Below are 13,218 nucleotides of genomic sequence, written 5' to 3'. Positions count from 1 at the left end.
TTTCCTGCCTCAGCCTCCTGAGTAGCTGGGATTACCAGCATGTGCCACCACGCCCTGCTAATTTTGTATTTTTAGTAGAGACGGGGTTTCACCATGTTGGTCAGGCTCGTCTTGAACTCCCGACCTCAGGTGATCCACCTGCCTCAGCCTCCTAAAGTGGTGGGATTACAGGTGTGAGCCACCATGCCCGGCATATATTCTTTATTCTCTCATTGGGGATCCTGGGCAGGGCTCTTATGGAGGGGACTAGCCCTAAATTGTATTTAATGAGGAGCCTTGTGGCCCTTCATGGAAGTACCAGCTTTTCTCTGGAAAGATTCTGATGGTAAGTGTAGAATAACTCTGGGAATTACAACACAGGCTTTGTTTTACAATCCAGTTCCATCTTACATGTAAATACATCCACTCGCTCAGGCTGAGCTTGGGCTGTGGGAAATCCAGGCTGACCTATTAGCAAATGGCTTCTCATGAGTGAGAGTTTACACTTGATTCCTGCAGGGGCCTCATGGCTGGGAGTAACTGCAGGACGGGGCAGGACAGAAGTACTGAAGGACCTAGCCCTCTGAAGGGCTTTGGCAGTGGATGAAAGGCACCCATTCTTCATCTGCTGCCACTGCCTTTTAGTGTCCTGTTAGGTAAGGCAAGATAAAATAGCAAGAGCACCTTAAAACCAAAGGAGGCCACTGCTTTCCTTGTCCAGGAAAAGGATTCTCCCTGCATCCCTTTCCCCCATTTCGAAGATGCTGCTCCCTTCACCTTCCATTGTTCTCTGCTGAATCCATAGTTTTTCTTTCAGTGAGACCTCGAAAGACCATCCGGGGCAAGCACAGCGTCATCCCCCCTGCAGCAAGGTCAGGCCGGCGCCCGGGTAAGAAGCCACACTCTACCAGGAGGTCTCAGCCCAAGGCACCACCTGTGGATGATGCTGAGGTGGATGAGCTGGTGAGAATTATTTATCATCCCTTCTCTAACCTTTCTGTTTCTTATTCCCTACCCCAGCAATTAGGAATTCATCAGGCAACAGGTGGGAGGGGAGCCTCCCCCCTCCTCCTTCTTACCAAACTTGGGAGGCTGGGGAGGCAGATGGGTGAGCCTGTACGCAGACAGAAGCAGCAGGGCCTCCAGGAACAGCTATGTCCGGCATTCTCCTGCTGTAGCCTGCAAACTAGTTAGAGGGCAGCCTGCAACTTATTAAGGATTTAAAAATAGTATCCATGTGTCTCCAGTGGGCTCAGAGGGGCTGGGTCTTCATTGTGGGAATGTCAGCAATGCTGGAGCCTCACTTACTGTTGAGTCGACAGTTGTTATGGGAGGGACATTACCCTCCCCTCTGCTCCTTAACCAATGTAATTTTAGTAGTTTTTAGATCTCACTTGAGCTTTAAAGAACAAAAAAGAAACTCTTGAAAAGGTGCTTGTTTTGACAGATCAAATTGGAGTTAGGGGCTTAAGGCAGGCCATTCGGGAGATCATAAGGCATTAGAAGATGCTCAGTTTGCCACAGCCTTGGGCTCTGTGGCCTCTGCTGTGAATCACAGCTTTGTTATGGCTACCTGGAATGGAGGCCCCGCCCCTTTTCTCTTTAGCCACTTAACCCTCACATGTCTACGGTGGAAGAGCCCAGGAAGGGAATTGGACCTCTTGCTTTTCTTCCCAGAGGCACCCCACCCCCACAGAATTGGCTGCTGGTGGCCCAGATAGCCTGTTTTGCTTTCTGCAGTGGCTTGTTGATGCCCTTCCATGGTGTCACTGTAACCCCAGGTCCACCTGTTCTCTGAGAGCTAGTGTCCTGTTGACAGTAGCCCCCTTCAGCTGACCTCCAGCAGGACTGCTGATAAAGGCGGCCCCCGCTGCCTGCTCTTTGCTGCTTTGATTGCCGTGGCCCCGGGGGAGGCGAGTGAGTGGACTACTGGGAAGATGCCTGCCACCTGGGCCGAGGGTGCTCCCTGACTTGAATATCAGAAGGTTTCAGCACCTCTGCGCCAAGGAAATAGTTGAACTCTCTTCGTTTTTTGAGCAGATACACTTATTTTCTGCCCTGTTCACTCTTCCTCCTGTCTTGAATGTGTAATAACATTGTTCTTTCTTTCCTGCCAGGTGCTTCAGACCAAGCGGAGCTCCCGGAGGCAAAGCCTGGAGCTGCAGAAGTGTGAAGAGATCCTCCACAAGATCGTGAAGTACCGCTTCAGCTGGCCCTTCAGGTGAGCGCTGTGTTCTCAGGTGCAGGGGAGAGGAGTGGCCTAGCTGGTTCTAAAAGCTTCCAGAGCCCCTGAGGGGCTCTCAGCCAAGCCCTTGCTTTTCAGGACGTGTCTCAGTGGCAGGGGCACTGCCGTCAAGGCTGTGCAGATTCTCCATTTGGTTCTTCTCCACAGGGAGCCTGTGACCAGAGATGAGGCCGAGGACTACTATGATGTGATCACGCACCCCATGGACTTTCAGACAGTGCAGAACAAATGTTCCTGTGGGAGCTACCGCTCTGTGCAGGAGTTTCTTACTGACATGAAGCAAGTGTTTACCAATGCTGAGGTTTACAACTGCCGTGGCAGCCATGTGCTAAGCTGCATGGCGAAGACAGAACAGTGTCTAGTGGCTCTGTTGCATAAACACCTTCCTGGCCACCCATATGTCCGCAGGAAGCGCAAGAAGTTTCCTGATAGGCTTGCTGAAGATGAAGGGGACAGTGAGCCAGAGGCCGTTGGACAGTCCAGGGGACGAAGACAGAAGAAGTAGAGAGGCAGGGCCGTGGTAAGGGAGCTGAGGTGGGGGGACAGCTAGGGAGGGTGGGAGGGAGGCGAGCGAGGAAGACCAAGAACCTGGAAGAGATCGCAGGGAGTCCAGAAACGCCTGTCATCCCAAGCTTATGCTGTTTTTCTAAAAGCTCTTTATGGGGCTTGATATTGGGTTGGTGGTCTTTGTCCAGAAATATTAAGGGACAAAGAGGGCCATAACCCTCCCTTCTGAGAGTTTTCAGGAGGAGTCCGAGGGTCTAGCTTTTCTGGTGAAGCCAGTTCCTGTTCCTGCCTTCTTTCCTAAGGGCCTGCTCGCTCTGGCTTCCACCACAGTGCCAAGCCCCTCTGGTCTCCAGGGGAGGGATTGCTGTGTTACATAGCAGGATCGGGGTAATCAGGCCAACAGGGGAGATGGTGGCGATTTTTCTTTTTTAATCTGTATTTATTATACAGTCTTGTTTCTTTAAGCCCATACTCTGTCTCTTCCCCCATCTTCCTCTCAGGTGACAGTATCAGTGAGTGCCATACAGAATTCTGTATTCACCAGCATCATGAAACAGTTGTCTTTTGAGTTGATCTTGGCAGAGTAAAGGGACGTGTCCTGGAGCCATTCCTGAATCTCCCCTTCTTTGTGACAGCTCCCCCCACCCCCCAAAAAAATAAAAAACCACAAAAAACAAAAAAACAAAACTAAGGCACTTCACTTAGAGACTGGAGTCCTGCTTATAATCATGCATATAATCTTTACTTTGATGGATCTGGCCAGAGGGGTGTTGGAGCCCAGCCCACCCACATACCAGTCAAGCTCTTAGGGGAGCAGAAGAAAAGCAGGAAGAATTTAAATGTTTAATTTTTTTTTTTAATTGACTTTTCTAGTTATTAAAAGTTGCTTGTTTCAGCAGTGATATTGTATAAAGAACATCTTGTAAGATACTCCTGACATCTCGCTTTGGCACATGTACAGTACAGTTTCTATGATAATGTGTTTGCTCTAACTTCCCTGGCTTCTCCCTCAGCCCATCCACTCTCCTGCAGAGCAGTTGGGTTGGAGGCTCATTGAGGCAAGCAGCAACATTGGAGGGGGAGCAGGGCAGTGCTGTGTCTGCTGCCTCCCATGCCCGTTCTGACCTCAGACTTGGAACTCCTCAAGAACCTGAAGATTCCAGTGGTCAGTGTCGGTGGGGGGTGGGAGGAGAGAGCGGCAGAGAAGCTCTGAGAGCCCCTTCCCACAACAAATCTAGTTCTAGTTGTTATATTTAGGCAAAACTTTGTAGTCTTCTTTCCCTTTTATGATGGATTTTGATAAAAGTACAAAACAGGGTTTTTCTTTTTTATCACCTTTGAATTTGGAAATTTTGAGCACCCAAGCTCTTCTGTACCTATTTAAAGTCCACCAAGGGGACTGCAGCTCCTAGAACATGAGAATCAAGCCTCTTAATATTAAACTGCGGAATGTGGCCTCTGCTTCCCCCGTCCTCCCGCCCAAGGACGACGAGGATTGCTCCAGGGCTGCTGGGTAGTTTACCGTCCCTTCTATAGGCATGGAGTTGGCACTGACATCACAGCTTCATAACCCCACCACCGCCAGCTTCCCCTGCCTCCTACATCCAGTCTGTTCTTGTTCATAGTGAGAATCCTGTGTTCCCACTTCAGTGACACCTGAATTGTTTGTTGTTGTTGTTTTTTTTTATTGTCTTCAAAGAGGAAGGGCCCCATTAAAGGGTGAACTTGTAATAAATTGGAATTTCAAATAAACCTCATGTACTTGTGTTTATAAAGAAGAAACCACTCTGGTGGATGTTTGTTTGTGCTCTTTCTTGGTGGGTGGGGGTGGGTAGTGCTGTCCCGAGTGCTACTTTCCCACTGACGCTTGGAGCCGGGTCCTCTGAAGGCTTGGCCTCCAGAGTCAGAGGGCCTCTCAGTGTTCTTAACCACAGAAAGAAGTACTCCCTCCAAGCCTCTCCTGGCCCTGTCTCCGTCTAAAACCCTGAAAAACTTCATTTGAAACTAGGAATTACGGTGAAAATAGGTTTTTAAGCCTTCACTATGGGGAAACTTCTGCCATTTTAAAACCTTTCTCAGGGAAAAAAAAATTTTGGCGGTGGGGGTGGTGGGGACGGAGTCTCACTCCATCACCCAGGCTAGAATGCAGTGGCGTGGTCTCAGCTCGCTGCAACCTCCATCTCCTGGGTTCAAGCAATTCTCCTGCCTCAGCCTCCCGAGTAATTGGGGTTACAGGGACACGCCACCACGCCTGGCTAAGTTTTTGTATTTGTAGTAGAGCCAGGTTTTCACCATGTTGTCCGGGCTGGTCTCGAACTCCTGACCTCAGATGATCCACCCGCCTTGGCCTCCTAAAGTGCTGGGATTACAGGTGTGAGCCACCGCGCCCAGCCTCAAGGAAAATTTCAAACACACAAACAGTGGAAAAGTATAATGAATTCCCATGCACTCGACTTTGACGGTTCTGCCACGTCTAATCTTGTTTTATTTATGCCTTCATTTATCTTTTAAAGTCTGACTGGCTGATATGCCTAGGGTGCTGCTAGGCAGCCACCCGCCAATGGAATACAGAGATTTTGCTGAGCCACTGCTGTGGGCCCAATTACTGAGAAATTAAACTGCCAATTCCTGACCAGCTGAACGAGGTGAAGCTGGTGTAATGGGAAGAGCCTTTGAGGCCTGAGCCTTGGGCGCAGGTTCTGCTGCTGAGCAGCTTTGCGGCCTTGGTAAGCACGGGCGAGCCAGGGCCTACACAGAGCACTTGGGGAATTTTTGTCCTGCCCGGAGGAAGCGGGCTTGCCCCAATAGCAGATTGAATTTTCCTGCTCATCCGCTCCAGCCTCCAGCTCTGGAGAAGAGAACCATGCTCCCTCTGGACATTTTCTGCGTGGCGACAGTGACACTCGGGGCTCCCAGCCTTCCTCTATGAAGTCCTGCTCCTCCAGTAATTTTCCCAGGCACACACTAGGATACTGCCTTGGGGTGGTCGCTTCTGGTCGTGTCCTGGTCTCAGCACACTCTTAGCCACTGCCTTACTTACCAGGCTGTGACCTTGTGGGGCAGCCACTTTGATGACTGCAAATGGGGGCATGGGAACTCCATCTCTGAGGACAGGGGCCTGAGTCATGACCTGGGAGTCAGCTGAGGCCTGTCCTTGTCCTGCACACTCTTCTCAAATTTTGTCTCTGGGGAGGGGACATGGTCAGTAGACTTGGTTGACAGGTGGCATCTGGATTCCAACAGAGCCACTCAGAGGGGGCACCTCTTCCTGCTGGCCAGGGGCCAGGGTGTCTCTGGAGGACACTGAGGAACTCACCTCCCATTAACTGCGCTCTCCTAACCCCAGCCCTGGGCCACCTGGCTTTTCAACACCTGGGACTGCTGTGTTTAGGAGCTGCTTCCTTGAGTGGGCAACTTCCTGGGAGCAGGAGGATCTTGGGCTCACCACACACAAGCGTAAACCCACAGGGACAGGCTCAGCCTCCCAAGAGGCTTGCGGGCGTGTGATGCCGCACTCTGAAGACCCAAATGCTGGGCACCAGGACCACTAAGGGGAAGGCCCGGGCCTGGGCACGCGATGCACATGCCAGCATGTGTGGGTTTCCGAGGTATTTTTGTTTGGCCTTGGAGGGTTCTTTAATGGGCGTGGGGAGAGGTCTGGCAGTGGTAGGGGTGTTTGTCTCCTCCCCACCCGCTTTGCCCAGTTTCTGGGGACATAACCTTGCCAAGGCATACACCCTGCCTTTCCCCACCAGGACCTAATCGGATCCCTGGTGTGGAAAGCAGAAAAGTTCTGGAGGCAGACTTGGGTTCAACTCCCAGCTTGGCCTCAAACTGCGTGGCTATGTGCTGCAGCGGCCAACCCATCCAAACACTTCCCGTCCGAAACGTGAGGCGAGCAGATCACATGAGAGGGCTGTGTTTCCTTTTTCCCTTTCCTCCAGGGCCTAGGACTTATTTCCATAGCATCTTCCAGGTCTGAGAAAGCTGGCAGGGCCCTGCCCTCCCTCCCAGGTCCTGGCCTCAAAGCACAGCCCCCGGGGCCTGTCCTGACCCTGCACTGCCCCTCTCTGCGCTCCCATTCGGGCTGCCCTGAAAACCAGCAGCAGGCTGGTGTCTGCTGAGCAGGACATGGTCACTGACAGCAAGGAAGAAGGGGCAGGTGGGTGCCCTTGGATGCTCATCCTCCCCCTGCCTTTCCCACACCCCGCCTGCCTTGCTCTTCCCAAGTCTGTGGAATCTTCTCCATTCGCTCCAGCTGCCCCCCGCCCTGGTATAGGCCCTTCCCATCTTCCCTTCCACTGCCTGTGAGCCCAGCTCCCTGAAGCCTCTGCCCCTCCCATGCCCAGTGTGGGCACTTTACTGCCTCTAACGAGCTCATTCTGTTTCCCACTCAAAGACCCTCGCATGGCCAGGTGCAGTGGCTCATGCCTATAATCCCAGCACTTTGGGAAGCCAAGGTGGGTGGATCACTTGAGGCCAGGAGTTCAAGACCAGCCTGGGTAACATGGTGAAACCCTGTCTCTACAAAAAAATACAAAAATGAGCCAGGCATGGTGGCGGATGCCACCCAGGCGGCTGAGGCAGGAGAATTGCTTGAACCTGGGAGGCAGAGATTGCAGTGAGCTGAGATCGTGCCACTGCACTGCAGTCTGGGCAACAGAGTGAGACTCTGCCTTAAATTAAAACAAAAACAAAAACAAACAAAAAACAAACCAAAAAAACCTCATGTGCAGCATTACAAGGAGGTAGGGTCACTTGGCTTTGTTGGTCAGAGGCACATGGGGACTTACTTAATGTGTGCTCTGCGCAAAGGAAAGGATTTAGATGGAGAGGGCGTTCCCCGTGCAATAAACGGCCTAAGAACAGGTGCGAGAGCTGTAAGCTTCCCTGGGGCACCACTGCGCCTTGTGGTGAGGAATACCCCTTAACCCCCTCAGCCCGCCATGGTCTTGTCTCCTGGGAGCGTGACCCAACCTGTTTGATTCTCACTGGACTTTTCTTGTCCCTGTGGGATTGGTGGTTGGGGTAGGGCACAGGGCTCCAGCCCGAGAGGCCCTAGGTTTGGGGCTCCGCCTCACCATTCATCCTCAGCACCTGAGCGTCTCCCCTCCTGGAGCCTCCCCGTGGCTCTAAAGTGAGGCTGGCAGCAGGGCTGGACTGCTGGGATCTCCTGGCACTGACACCAAATGCCGGCCGTGTATAGTAGGCACCCAGGGACACTAGTAACTAATACTCTCACCTGGCTGGAGTCACAGCAGCCAAGATGGGGCCCTGGGGTCTGACCCCAAGCCAATAGGGGTCTCCAGATGGCCACACGTGCCCAGCTACCCAGTCCGCAGAAACAGGGCAGGCCCTAGCAGCCCTGAGCTACCCCAGCACACAGATGGACATGGGACCTTTCCCCATACCTGCCCCAGTGTGGAGCTCTGAACAGCCACCTGAGCTGCCTCATTCCCACCGCTGCCATTAGCAACTCAAATCTGACAAGCTTAGGAGCTAGGGGCCCAATTCCCACTCTACTCAAGGGCTTCCCAGCTCCACGTGCATGTCTGTGCTACCCAGAGGCCCACAGACCAGAACAACCTCTTCACCCCACCTGGAGACGCCAGGGAGCAGGCTGGGGCTGCCCTGGTGGGGGCTGCCCTGGTGGGGGCCCCGAGGAGCCAGGCAGACGCACCAGCAATTTTCCAAGGCCCCAGGGAGGGGGTCCTCGTGACAACATTGACACAGGCTGACACCTTTACTTTCCACGCCAATAAGGAGAGCAAGTTCCCAGAGAAGGAAAACTCATCCATAGCCTCAAACTGGACTCCCTGGGGCCAGAGGTGGCAGTGTCACCCTGGGGAATTCCCTGAACATCCGCAGGCGTCCCTGTCTCCATTTGGAAGCACAGAGACGGGCGGGAGGGGAAAACACGCACACATGGTGCCTGGGACTCCTGCAATGCACAGCTGTTCCGGGGGGACTTCCTCCTGATTGGGGGGTGCCAGCACCCACTGCCAGCTCTGCTTACAAGAAAGACTCCTGCAGGGGCCTCACCCTCCTACCTTCCCCCCTTCCCAGCCAGAGAGGACTCAGCAGTGCCACGCGGGGGTTTATTCCAGTCACAGCTTCCAGAAGAACGCAACAATAAATTACATCATTAAATAAACTCCGGCTGGACCCCTCTGCCCCCTACTCCACATCCTCCACTAGGACCCTGTGGGGACTCAGCCTGGTCCAGCCCCCGCATTAGGGGAGACCCCCATCTCCCCTAATGAGCCTCACGGGGTCCCCGCCCTGATCCTCAGCCCCCGGTGCTCACTTGCCTGACCTTGACAGCTGGGCAGCTGCTAGTCAGCTGTCTCTAGGGGGTGCAGGGGGCAGGGCGTGGAGGGCAAGGAGGGGGCAGCAGCCACCCCGCGTCAGGCCTGTGTGGCTAGAGGTGTGTGGGGTTCTCCAGAGAGGGGTCCGTCTTAGTCATGTGCAAGACCACAGTGGGAGCCTTATAGTGGCAGTGCGTGCCACGTCCGTAGCTCCCGGGGGCGCGGCAGGCCTTGGCCCGGGCCCGGCCAGCTGCTATCTTGCGGTAGCACAGGCTCTGCCAGGTCTGGAAAGTCTTGGAGCTCCACACCCAGACGCCGCTGGTGATCCCCACCACCAGTGACATGAAAATTTTGAGCATGAAGACCGCCACGGTGGGCACCGAGCCCCCTGGCAGCGAGCAGTCCCTCCGGCCTCCGGGCCCCGCGGCCGCTGCGCATGGCTGCTCTGTGGCCCGAAGGCGCCAGAAGTCCATGTTGAGGCGTTCGTAGACATAGCAAACGATGACGCAGGTGGCGGGCACCGTGTAGAGGATGGAGAAGACCCCGATCTTGACCATGAGCTTCTCCAGCTTCTCTGTGTTGGTGCCGCCCGTCTTCATGATCTTGCGGATGTGGAAGAGGGCCACGAAGCCGGTCAGGAGGAAACTACTGCCCAGCACCAGGTAGCCGGAGAGGGGCACCAGCACGAAGCCCGTGAGCGCTGCTGCATCCGTGCTGGCCACGTAGCAAAGCCCAGTCAGCTCATCACCCGCCACCTTGCGCAGGGTCAGGATGACGATGGTCTTGAGCGCGGGCAGGCCCCAGGCAGCCATGTGGAAATAGCTGCCGTGGGCCTCGATGGCCTCGTGGCCCCATTTCTTCCCGGCAGCCAGGAACCAGGTGAGCGTCAGGACCACCCACCAGAGCGAGCTGGCCATGCCGAAGTAGTAGAGCAGTAGGAAGACCAGCGTGCAGCCCGTGTTCTCCAGGCCCTCCTGGATCACGTAGAGCGCGCCCGCCTCCTGGTCACAGGCCACGCTCTGCGCTCCGGCCACCGCACGGATCAGGAAGGCCAGCGAGTAGACGTTGTAGCACATGGAGAGGAAGATGATGGGGCGCTCCGGGTACTGGAAGCGGTGGGGCTCCAGCAAGAAGGTGAGCACAGTGAAGGCGGTGGAGAAGAAGCACAGCGCCGACCACACGGCCATCCAGACCAGCGCGAAGTCCTTGTCGCGCCGGGACCAGAACACCTCGACGCCGGGCCCGCAGCGCGGTGCGCACGAGCGGCTCTTCTCCACGTACTGGAACTTCTCGGGGTTCTCGCAGGTGCCACTGCCGCCCGCGCCCGGGCCCAGGTCTCCGGGAGGGCGCGCGGGCCGCGGCGCCACGGGCAGCATGCCCAGGCCCTTGTGGGGCTCCGAGGGGCCGGCCGTGGCGTTCTCGGGCGCCTCCATGCACAGCGCGTGCGGGTCGTTGCGCGTGGGCAGCCGGGCGCAGTCGAGCGAGTCCGGCCAGCCGAAGTTGAACTGCTCCATGATGGGCGCGCAGCGCAGGCGCGCCTGCTCGCACATGGGCCGGCAGGCGGGAATGGGCGTCGAGACCTGGTCGGTGCACATGGGCGCGTAGAGCGAGCACAGGAAGAAGCGCAGGTGGCTGTGGCAGCCGTACTGCACCAGCGGCGCGAACTCCGCTAGCTCGGCAGCCGCCTCGCCCTGCGACGTGTGGCCCAGCAGGTTGGGCATGCGGGTCAGGTTGTAGCCGATGCCGCGGCACATAGGGATCTCCACCGCCTGGCAGGGCGCAGCCCCGCGCCCGCGTTCCGGGTCGAAGCGGCCGATCTCCAGTGCCGCGCCGCCCGCCGCCAGCAGCTGCCACAGCAGCAGCGCCCCCCGCAGAGGCGCCACGGCCATCCCGGGCGGCCCGGGCCGAAGGCGGGAGCGCGGCCCGGCTCACTCGGGCTCAGCGGTCCCGCGCCCCGGTGCCTGCCCGCCACGTCGCGGGGCGCGGGCCATCGCCGAGCCGCCCACGTGTGTCCGGGCGCCCTGGGCAGCGAGCGGGCAGCCGCCCGAGGGACAGGAGCCGCCGAGCCCGCCTAGCCGCCACCGCCGCTGCCACCGGAGCCGCCGCTGAGCCAGAGCCGGCGCAACCTCCCGGGACCGAGGCTATCAGCCCCCGGGGCGGGGCTCCGGGCGGACACGCCCAGGGACACGCCTCCCACTGGGCTTTAAAGGCGCCGCGTCTCCCGGCCACGCGGAGCACGGGGTGGGGCCGGGCGTGGTGGGTGTCGGCCCGCTTGCCCTCCGCTTACACTCGGTTTCTTCCCTTCCCTTGCTGCCTGGGAGAGGCTGCGGGAAGTCCCCGTACCCACACTCTCAGACTGGATCGCCTCATTTTACTCTAGGAGGGAGACTTTTTTTTTTTTTTTTTTTTGAGACGGAGTTTTGCTCTTGTCGCCCAGGCTGGAGTGCAGTGGCGCGATATCGGCTCACTGCAACCTCCGCCTCCCGGGTTCCAGCGATTATCCTGCCTCAGCCTCCCAAGTAGCTGGGATTACAGGCTCCTGCCACCACGCCCCTCTAATTTTTTGTATTTTTAGTAGAGACGGGGTTTCACCATTTTGGCCAGGCTGGTCTCGAACTCCTGACCTCAGGTGATTCACCTGCCTCGGCCTCCCAAAGTGCTGGGATTAGAGGCGTGAGCCACCGCGCCCAGCTGGAAGACTTTTTATTTTTATTTTTAATTGTTATTTCTTTTTAGAGACAGGGTCTCTCTGTGTCGCCCAGGCTGGAGTCCAGTGGAACGACCATAGCTCACTGCAGCCTCCATCTCCCGGGCTCAAGCGACCTTCCCGCCTCAGCCACCAGAGTAGCTGGGATTACAGGTGGGCACCACCACTCCTGGCTAATTTTAAAATGTTTTTGTAGAGACAGGGTCTCACTATGTTACCCAGGCTGGTCTTGAACTCCTGGGCTCAAGGGATGCTCCCGCTTCTGCCTCCCAAAGTGCCGGGATTACAGGCGTGCTCCACCGTGCCCGGCCAGGGGAGACCATTTCTAAGGCTTCCCACCTGTGGAAGTCTCTGCCTTGTACTCAGTGGCAGCTCAAATACAGTGTCTGCCTCTCCCCTCAGTGTATGTGACTTGGGGCTCCTCTCTGAGCCTCAGCTTGCTTTTCTGTAATGCAGGCAGATAATCCTACTGTTAAAATCAACAGTTCTGCCAGGCGCAGTGGCTCACCCCCACCCCCATCTTGCCCCATCAGCCTGGGCAACATAGTGAGGCCTCATCTCTAATAAAGAAAAAAAATAGCTTTTTTTTTTTTTGAGATGGAGTTTCGCTCTTGTCACCCAGGCTCATCTCATCGCCCAGGAGTGCAATGGTGCGATCTTGGCTTACTGCAACCTCCGCCTCCCGGGTTCAAGCAATTCTCCTGCCTCAACCTTCCAAGTAGCTGGGATTACAGGCGCCCACCATCACTCCTGGGTAATTTTTGTACTTTTAGTAGAGACAGGGGTTTCACCATGTTGGCCAGGCTGGTCTCGAACTCCTGACCTCAGGTGATCCATCCACCTCGGCCTCCCAAAGTGTTGGGATTACAGGCATGAGCCACGGTGCCTGGCCTGGAAAAAAAAAAAAAAAAGGAAAAAAAAAAAAAAAAGGAAAAAAAAAAAAAAAAGAAAATCAACAACACGTGTTGGGCACCCGAATCTGATCGATCACACTTCACACTTGCCCTTATTGTATCTTCTCAGCAATCCAAGAATGCTACGTTATCCTTATTTCCCAGGTGGGGAAACTGAGTTTCAGAGAGGAATGACATACCCAAGGGCATAGAGCTACTAAGTGTTCCATTTGTGATTGTCTGTTCCGGACCCCATACCCATTTCACAAGGCCACCGTGCTCCTCTGGGGAGTGTCGCCATCACCCTCTCACCTCTCTCTAGGCTGCCCCCTTGAGACCCCTGGGACCCACTTAGAAACTGCCATGGTTCCTGGGTAGCTCTGTGGGTGAAATCCAAGTGCCACCGGCAGGCCACACAAGGGGCAAGGGGCCCTGATCTGGGACTCTTTAGAGAAGGCCATCCCCCTTTCGCCCAACTGTTCCTATTCTCTTGGCCTGGAAACACCTGGAGGACTCAGAATGTTTCACATGAGCACTTAGTGCTGTTTCATGTGAGCACTTAGCATCGTTTCATGTGAG

The 13,218-nt window shown here is 55.7% G+C and overlaps 2 protein-coding genes across 3 annotated transcripts in view; one reads left to right on the top strand and one right to left on the bottom strand.

The window, feature by feature from the left end:
* BAZ1B (bromodomain adjacent to zinc finger domain 1B) overlaps positions 1–4,483 on the top strand; it is an 84,087-nt gene extending 79,604 nt beyond the window's left edge. Inside the window, exons 17-20 of one of the 2 annotated variants that reach the window (XM_063708599.1) lie at positions 797–942; positions 2,097–2,200; positions 2,372–2,744; positions 3,232–4,483. In XM_063708599.1, coding sequence (XP_063564669.1) covers positions 797–942; positions 2,097–2,200; positions 2,372–2,729 — 608 coding nt within the window. In that variant the 3' untranslated portion in view covers positions 2,730–2,744; positions 3,232–4,483. Of the gene's footprint in view, positions 1–796; positions 943–2,096; positions 2,201–2,371 lie in introns of both variants that reach the window. The other variant, XM_031012695.3, reaches the window with a different exon arrangement.
* Positions 4,484–8,674: 4,191 nt separating this feature from the next.
* Positions 8,675–11,157, bottom strand: FZD9 (frizzled class receptor 9). Its single transcript, XM_004045554.5, has one exon. It carries the CDS (start codon positions 10,926–10,928, stop codon positions 9,153–9,155), a length of 1,776 nt encoding a protein of 591 aa, XP_004045602.1. The 5' UTR covers positions 10,929–11,157; the 3' UTR covers positions 8,675–9,152.
* Positions 11,158–13,218: the final 2,061 nt, after the last annotated feature.

This window comes from Gorilla gorilla, chromosome 6, assembly GCF_029281585.2.
Source record: "Gorilla gorilla gorilla isolate KB3781 chromosome 6, NHGRI_mGorGor1-v2.1_pri, whole genome shotgun sequence".
Taxonomy (NCBI): domain Eukaryota; kingdom Metazoa; phylum Chordata; class Mammalia; order Primates; family Hominidae; genus Gorilla; species Gorilla gorilla.
This window is presented reverse-complemented; position numbering and strand designations above follow the sequence as displayed.

Bases quoted from the DNA above. Each gene is read 5' to 3' on its own strand.
- FZD9 (XM_004045554.5), bottom strand. From the start codon at position 10,928: ATGGCCGTGGCGCCTCTGCGGGGGGCGCTGCTGCTGTGGCAGCTGCTG.